The sequence below is a fragment of the Sarcophilus harrisii genome, chromosome X (genome assembly GCF_902635505.1).
Source record: "Sarcophilus harrisii chromosome X, mSarHar1.11, whole genome shotgun sequence".
Taxonomy (NCBI): Eukaryota; Metazoa; Chordata; class Mammalia; order Dasyuromorphia; family Dasyuridae; genus Sarcophilus; species Sarcophilus harrisii.
This window is the reverse complement of record NC_045432.1, coordinates 26460470-26469284: the sequence shown is the minus strand read 5'-3', so window position 1 is coordinate 26469284 and position 8815 is coordinate 26460470. Positions and strand designations below refer to the sequence as shown.

At 41.9% G+C, this 8815-nt stretch overlaps 1 protein-coding gene across 1 annotated transcript in view; it reads right to left on the bottom strand.

The window, feature by feature from the left end:
• Positions 1–205: 205 nt before the first annotated feature.
• The window catches only part of ATP1B4 (ATPase Na+/K+ transporting family member beta 4), a 28956-nt gene continuing 20346 nt past the window's right edge, over positions 206–8815 (bottom strand). The window contains exons 5-8 of the mRNA XM_003774774.3: positions 7816–8012; positions 2396–2452; positions 1677–1772; positions 206–586 (exon numbers count right to left, since the gene is read on the bottom strand). Of these exons, the coding sequence (XP_003774822.2) occupies positions 425–586; positions 1677–1772; positions 2396–2452; positions 7816–8012 (512 nt within the window). The 3' untranslated portion in view covers positions 206–424. The remainder of the gene's footprint in view (positions 587–1676; positions 1773–2395; positions 2453–7815; positions 8013–8815) is intronic.

Here is an 8815-nt window from a genome sequence, read left to right as displayed (position 1 = left end):
GCAGCTCCAGTGAACCCCCCTCCCTCGACCCTCCCTGGGGCTCCGAGTGACGGAGGCAGACTTAACCCCATGGCCTCGGATTGCAGATCCTGCCTGTTCCCGCTCCCCCGGGCACCTCCTCATGGTTTCAGAGTTAAGAGAGAAAGCTTTCTTCAAGGTGCCCCTGGGTTTGACACATGTTGGTAATGACACTATGGTGTGAGCACTCTCAGCACAAGTGGTTCTTGCTTTATTAAGTGGAAGAGGGAAATGGAAGTCCATCCGGGGGTCACCAGGGCGACCTTTCCAAACCTAAGGCGATGGATAGCACTCGTTGTCCTAAGTGATACGTGACCGGGTCCTCAGAGAGTGGGTGGCTATGGGGGACATGTGGGAGAACCGTCACGGGGTCGGCAGTGGAGGGGGTGGGGGGAGTCGAGAGCAGCTACCCGCCGATGTTCAGCGTGAAGAGCACCCGGCCCACGAACCGGTCGTTGGTGATGTTGTTCTGGATGTTTCTGCCCTTCAGCTGGCATTCCACACCCACGGCCCGGTTCTTCTTCACTTCTGTGAAGTGCACAGCCACCAGAGGGGACGTGTAGTTGACCTGCAGGCGGGAGGAGAGTTTAAGAGGGAATTCGAAGGAAGGGGGAGCAGCGGGCTAAGGGCGCGCTTGGCCTAGTCCCGGCGCCCGTCCCGGCGGGGATCGGCGAGGGCCCAAAGGATGGGCAGAAAGGCCTAAGGGAGCAGTAGACAACGATCTGAAGGCTCTACTTACTGAGGCAAGGAAATAATACCGAAGTAGCCATCCTAGATGCAAAATGGGAAGGGCCCTCAAAAGCCATCTAGTCCAGCCTAGTGCTCCATCTCTTGCCTGAGCACATAGTAGGCACTAAATAAATAAATCTTGATCAACTCATAGAACGTTTATCCCAGCCTGTCCTCCCTGCCAATACCTCTACGACCAGAAGGCTCAAACACTATCTCTGTCAAACTCCTTCTCCTCTCCTGTCCCCAACCTTATTGCCGTCCTCCCCTAAAGAGCCTTTAACTACCTGGCCGTCTTTCCTTGCCATGCCAAAACATGGTCCAGACAAGATTCCTTCAGGACCTCATTTTTTCTTCCTGAGAGGGCTGTGTTACTGTGTTCCTAAGAACCCTGGTTCCGATCTTCAGTCCGTATCTTCTGTTCTCACCAACAAACATACCCAGGTCTCCCTCATCCTCCCTGCCCCTTTCATGGGCAATAAAGATCCCTTTTTTTTTTACTCTCTGATCTCTACCCTCCCCTCAAGTAAGAAAAAAAGAAAAAAAAATCCTTGTTACAAAATAGTTAAGCAAAACAAAATCCTCCATTGATCATATTTTGTTTAGTTTTCTGCAAAGGCAATTGGGGTTAAGTGACTTGCCCAGGGTCACACAGTTAGGAAGTGTTAAGTGTGTGAGGTCAAATTTGAACTCAGGTCCTCCTGACTTCAGGGCTGGTGCTCTATCCACTGTTTTACCTAGCTGCCCCCATTGATCATATTTTTAAAAATTAAAAAAGATGGGGTGGGGGAAGAGAAATAAGGAAAAAGGCCCTCGGTGGCAGTCCTGGGTTATAGGACTCTTCTATTTTCCCCAGAGACATCGGTGATAAGAGCCTGTCTCTTTGGGCAGTTAGCCTCTCAAGGACGAGTGCTGGTACTGGTACTTACGTGAGTGAGCTTGCCATAGTAGGGGTAGTAACTCAAGTCAAATGTGCCTGTCTCTGGATAGAAGTCCATGGATTTCAAATCACTCTTGTTGCCTTTCTGGAGAGGGGAAAACAGAAAGGGCCCTGGCTGACGAATGGTGGATGAGAGGCTCCCGGCTCTAAACTTGGACGGGACCTTAGAGGGCTATCTAGTCCAATACCTTCATTTTATAGCTGAGGAAACTGAATTATGGGAAGGAAAATCTATTTGCCCAAGTTCTCCCAGAGGATCCTAGTTCAACCAGAGCTAGAAGGGATCTCAGATGAGGAAATGGAGGCCAGTCATTCTCCTGTGATCACACAGGAAGTTAGTTCCCTAGAAAGGATTTAAACCCAGGTGTTCTTGGCTCCAAGTCTATTGCCCTATCCATTGAACCAATATTCTCAATTTCTTTTGTTCTATGAGCTGCCTTTTTTTCCCTTCAAATTTTTATTTTTTATTTTTACTACCAAATCCTCTCTCTTCCTTCATCCTTTTCTTCCTCATTGAAAAGGTAAAAAATATGATACTCATGATACGTATGAATTCATGCAAAACATGTCTATATTGGCCATGTTCTCCTCCCCCCCCCCAAAATGTGATCACACAGGCCTTAGTGACTAAGGCCTGCAGTAATATGTGGGGGTGACCTTTCCTACAAAGCTTTCCGGGACCAAAGTTGAATCAAATAGAAACATTACCTGAACGTGGCAGTTGACCTTCACGGGTTCTCCATTGCCAGGATGAAAGCCTACAATCTATTTAAAGGGAAAACAACAACAACCAGCTTTAATTTAATGGACTTCAGTTTCATGGACATTTATTGAGCCCCTACTGTATATAGGATCCTTGGCGTTTGGATAGATGTGAAGATTAAATAAACTGTAGTCCCTGTCCTCAACGAATTTTTGTCTCAAGACAGGCACATATGTAGAACATGCTAAGAACAGAGGAGAGATCCTCTATCCAAAGTATACCCAAATGAAGGAGGAAGGAAAGAAGGAAGGAAAGAAGGAAGGAAGGAAGGAAGGAAGGAAGGAAGGAAGGAAGAAAGGAAGGAAGGAAAGGAAGTAGGTAGGGAGCTTCCCACAAAGGAGGGAAGGAGGGAAGGAAGGAGGGAAGGAAGGAGAGAAAGGAAAGAGAGAGGGAAGAAGAGAAGGAAGGAGAGAGGGAAGGAGGAGGAAGGGAAGAAGGAAGAAAGGAAGGCAGAAAAGGAGAGTGGAAAACAGAAAATAAAAAGAGGAAAAGAGAAAGAAAGAGAAAAACAAGGAAGAAAGAGAAAGAAAGGAAGGGAGAAAAAGAAAGGAAGGAAGGAGGTAGGGAGAGAGGAAGAGGAAGAGAAAGGAAGAAAGAGATGAAAAGGGAAGCAAGAAAGGCAGGCAGGGAGGGAAACAAAAAGAGAGGGAAGGAGGGTACTTGGGGAAAATTATTTTCTCCTTTAGCTTAAGTGGCTCTATCAGTGTCACCATGGTGATGTTTCTAGGAGTGGAAATTGCTCTGAACTCTCTGCTGTTTTCCCTGCTCCCTGTCCTCCCCTCCACAGTGATTGTGCATGAAGCCGACCTATAGCAGGAATACCTGCTATAGCAGGAATACCTTGGGGTTAAAGAACTTTAGGGGGAGTGTTAAAAGAGAGGATAACCTTCACATTGCCCCCCATCTGTCCTGGTACATTCTTGTCATCCAACAGCTGGGGTAGAATAGGAAGCTCCATAGACTGGACACTAAAGTATTCTGTCACTTTCTAGCCTTGTGACTAGGCAAGTTACTTCATCTCTCTGGGGCTCAGGGTTCTCATCTGTGAAATGGGAACAATGATGTTGCTTCATGCGTGAGAACCAAATGAGCAAAATGTATGGAGTTACATAAATGCCAGCTGCTGTTATAGCCACTAGTCTCGTGATCCACACGGACAGCATGTGGTAGAAGTGTCTTGGACCTGGAATCAGAAAGACACAAGTTCAAAACCTGTCTGCAAACTATTGTCTTTATGATCCTGAGTCAGTCTGCCCTCCTGGGAAGATCATTGACAGACCCATTTATTACCTTGCTCTGCTTCCGGTGCTACCTGACATCCATTCCTTTTCCTCCCGTGTATCTCTAGCACTTAGCACAGTGCCTGCCACATAGTAGGCTTGTTGAGTGACTAATGAAACAACTTCTTGGCTCAAAACTATTTATGGCACACATGGGTCTTTTCTTGTTATCGGTAACCTCCTTGAGCAAAGCGTTTGGAAGCAAATGAGATGTCCGGTGACTGGGGAGTGGCCAAACAAATTCTGATTTGTGTATATTAGAGGCTGTAGAACCAAAAGGGCTCTCGGAGGCTGTCTAATCCAACCCTTTCATATTACAGATGAAAAAACCGAGGCATAGGGAGGGAAAACCCATGGTCATATAAGAAAGTAAGCATGGGATCAGATGTTTTCTTGACTTCAGAATCAATATTCCTTTCCCTGGACCATGTGCCTCCTTTATGAACATCATCATATATATGTTGGGTGGAATGTTCATATGTTTTGGGGAAGACTGAGAAGAGTGGTGCAGGACAGAAAGGGAGGCTTGCATTCTAATCTGTATCTTTGGAGATTAGTCCAATTAAATTGATGAAATCATAGACTGATTTTAGTAGAAGGAGAAGAATTTTATGAAGTCTTACAAAGTGGACAAAGAACAATCCTAAAAGGCTCAGCGTCATTTTATGTTTTAATAGCTTAAAACTGTAGTGAGATTTGGGGGACACCCCATATGCAAAGACTACAACTATTTGAACGAAGACCACTTTGAGCAGCCACAAACCTGGATTTTTTTTAAAAAGGACAACACTGGCAATGATTTATAAAGTCCACACCTGTCCTTTTAAAGCTTTATTGGTGTCTTCCTTTTTTTTTTTTTAAATAATACAGTCATTTTTGGAAATTCACTGCCTCCCCTTCCCCATCCCCTGGAATCGAACGCTCCCTCAAGTAAACAAAACTGCTCCGTTGAGTAATTGTGTCTGACAATGCATTATAACATTTCATTCCGGGAATCTTCCATTATATCTCTCTGATGTCTGGAGATTCCTTTGAGTGACCTTTTCATCTGCATCGATTGAAGTCATTTTGTAAATCGTTCTCTGTTTCTGCCTATTCTACTCTGCATCAATTTAAACAAATATTTTTACTGAAAAATGATATTCCACTACATTCAGATACAGCAGTTCCTTCAGCTTTTTCCTCAATGGCCGGCCACCTCCTTTGCTTCCAGGTCTTTGTTGCCATAAAAAGTACTGCTATAGGTTGCTTGCTGGCTTGGGAAGGGGAGAGGGAGGGAGAAAAAAAATCTGGAACTCAAAATCTTACAAAAATGAATGTTGAAAACTATCTTTACATGTAATCAGAAAAAGAAAATGCCATTGAATTTTAAAAAAGGATAAAGTCATCAGCATAATAATTATGATGATTTTAAAAATAAAATAGAGAATATCTACAATATATAAAAAGGAAGTGCTGCTATAAATAGTTTTATGTACATACGTTGTCTTTCTTTATTATCTTTGACCTCCTTAGGGAGTATACTCAGTGTAGGGGGATTTCTGGGTCAAGGGGTATAGATATTTGAATCCCTTATTTTGTTGTTATCTGGAAGAATTTGACCAAATCTCAGCTCCACAACAGTTTATTAGCATGTTTGCCCCCTCCTCCATAGTTCCTCCAATATAGATTGTTCCCATTTTTTTTTTTTTTTGCCAATTTGCAAGGTATGACATGAACTTTCAGTGTCATCTTGATTTATATTTCTCCTATCATTAACAATTAAGAGCCTGTTTTCACATGGTTGTTGATAATTTGTAGTTCTCTTGAAAATTATTTATTTATAGCCTTTAAAACTTTTATTAGGGAATTACTTTTGGTCTGTTATATTTTTACATAGCTAGGTAGCTCAGATATAGTTTTATCAATGATATTTGGTGAAGTTTCCCTCCCATTCCTTTTATTATTCTATTTACACTGATTTGTTCATGCAAAAGCTTTTTTGGGGGATATGTAATCAAAGTTTTCTAATTTGTATTTGATGGTCATCTCTATCCCTAATCTAGTTAAGAAATTTCCCCCTAGACATAATTATGGAAAGCACCCCTTTCATTCTCATCCCATTTTATCTAGGGTGACCTTTCATAGTTCTATATTTATTTGGTTCTTTTTATTATAGCTTTTTATTTACAAGACATATACATGGGTAATTTTTCAGCATTGACCCTTGCAAAATCTTCAGTGTCAACTTTTGCCCTCCTTCCTCTCCCCTAGCTGGCAGGTAGTCCAATACATGTTAAATATGCTAAAGTATATGTTAAATGCAATATATGTATACATATGCACAAGAAAAATCGGATTTAGAAAGAAGGTAAAAATAATCTGGGAAGGAAAACAAAAATGCAAGGGGACTAAAACAGAAGGAGTGGAAATGCTATGTTGTGGTCCACACTCATTTCCCAGAGTTCTTAGTTGTATATTTATTTGAAGCTTATTGCTGTGTATGATATAGGATGTCAGTCCAAACTTAATTGCTGATGACCAACACATGTATGACTCTGTATGACCCTGTGCAAGTCACTTAACTCTGCTTACCTCAGTTTCTTCATCTGTAAAATGAGCTGGAGAAGGAAATGACAAACCAATCCAGGGTCTTTGCCAAGAAACCCCCAAAAAGGGTCATGAAGAGTCAGTCATGATTGAAAAAACCCACCACTTCTAAGGATCAATGATGAAACATGTTACCCAATGAGTGACAGAAAAAATTGAAGCTCTTTTCAAATATGGTCAATGTGAGGATTTGTTTTGACTATACCTATTTGTTACTAATGAGTTTTTTTTTTAATTTGGAGGAGATTGGGGAGAATTTTTAACTAAACAAGAAAGAAAAAGGAGTCATTGTAGTATTTAAAGAGAAAAAGCACAGAAGAGAATAGAAGGAGGTTTGAGGGGTGAGAGAGAGAGAGAGAGAGAGAGAGAGAAAGGAGGCAAGCAGGATAGCATTAAAACTTATATGTTGAATTGATTATATTCCTTTTAAAAATGTAAGCTATATGTAATAGGAATTCACGATTTTATGGTTAACTTTCTCTTTCTATTCCGTTTATGGAAATGCTCATTTTTTGTCTATTATTATCAAGTTCAGATTAACAAGTAAATAAAAATAAAAGTTTAAAAATCAATAAATCCAATTGCTGCCAAAGTGTTTTCTAGTTTCCCCAACATTTCTTCTCAAGTAAAGAGTAATTTACGTTCTTGGATTCATCCAGCCCAGTACTACCATTTTCAATGGCGTATGTTCCATTGGTCTATTTTTTTCCCTATTTTTGAACTAGTCCTTCCTTTATAAATCCTACTTTTTTTCATTTTCATTTGAAATTCTAGCCTCTTATTCCTCCAAATTAATGTCATTCCCCTGTCTAGTTCTTTAAAGCATCTCCTCAGTGATTTTATTGGCAGAGAGATAAATCTGCAAATTACTTTGGGTAATTTCATCATTTTCTTTATTAGTTAGCATGTTCCAATCGGAACACTTCCGCCTCAGTTATTTGCCTTTATTTCTGTAAAGGATGTTTTATAGTTTTATACAGGGCATCTCAAAAGTCTTAGTGAAGTTTAATAGCTTAACACTATTAGAGCTCCAATAGCTTAAAACAACATTAAGATTTTTTTTCCCGGCATCATATTTTTAGTAAAGCTTTTTATTTTCAAAACATATGTATGGATAATTTTCAACATTCACCCTTGCAAAACCTTACGTTCCAAATTTTTTCCCTCACTCCCCCCACCTCCCCCCCCCCAAACGGCTAATCATGCAATAGATGTTCAACATAGCACTAAGACTTTTGGGACCTCCCTGTATAAATCTCGCAAATGTCTTGATAGGTTAACTGAAGATATTTAATGTATTTTGAGTAGAATTCTGGTTTTTGTAATATCATGTAGAAATGCTATTCGTTTTGTATCCTGCTACTTTACTGAAGCTGTAATTTATTATGATTACTCATAATAACGCTCATTTCTTTGATGATTCCCTTTCTTTCACTGATGACTCTGGAGTGGGCTCCCCTGGGAGCGGCAAGAACCACGCCGAAAGTGGACCTTACCCGGTTCATCTTCAAAAGGACACAAGGCTGCCCGGTGGAATAGCCAAACGTCAGATCGTCGAGGCCCGAGCAGTTCCCCAGAAACGAGCGTTTGAACTGACAGGCTTTCTTCTCTTTGTCCTCTGCTCCCTCCTGGATGAAATACTGCCCGGGAGTGCAGTTCACATTTTTTTCATCTTGAATGCTGTCATTGTATGCTGTAGTCAGAGGGAGGATAAATTGAGGCTGGCGCCATGGGAAGGCCTCCCTCCAGGCTCCTTTCAAGCAGCCTTCCATCTTGGAACTACGTGAGCATCAGTCATGCATTCAACACCCTCCTGACTCTCCTCTCCTGACTCCCATCACCGCCCCCAATCAGTCAATCAATCAACAGGTAGTGCCATGTGGTGCAAAGAGCCTTAGTTCTGGACCGGCACGTCTTGGGGTCAGATCACATCTGAAATGCTGTGAGTCCCTGTCTAGCTGACCTCCGCATCCCCTTCCACCTCAAGACCTGGGAGCCTCTGGCCCCGATCGTCTTCAACACTCCCCCAGTCCACAGGGTTGGCGTGATCCTGCTTCCAGGGGGTGGATCACACGGCAGATGTTCACTCAGTGGTTTTTGAAAACAGAAATTAATCATGACTAGGCAGGTGAGATGACAGTACCTTAATACCGGCATCCAATGTATAATATGTATGTTATATATAATTGTAGATTATATATTTATATATGATATAGAACGCAATCTATAATTAGATAACATAATAGAGACTATGATCAATAGAATTCTGATATCAATAGGGAATAAAGAGGTAATCTATTGCCACTCCCACCCTTAATGGATATGTAGGAGTTTGTCTGAACGGGATCTGTGATTTTAGGGCTGGGAGGAGCTCTCAGGTGAAGAACCTGCCTGCACCAATGTAGGATAGCCAGCTTCTCTTCGATTTACAGGAGAAGATTGCTGCCTGGGGTACTGGGAGGTTAAATGGTCTGCCCAGAGAGACATAACCAGGAT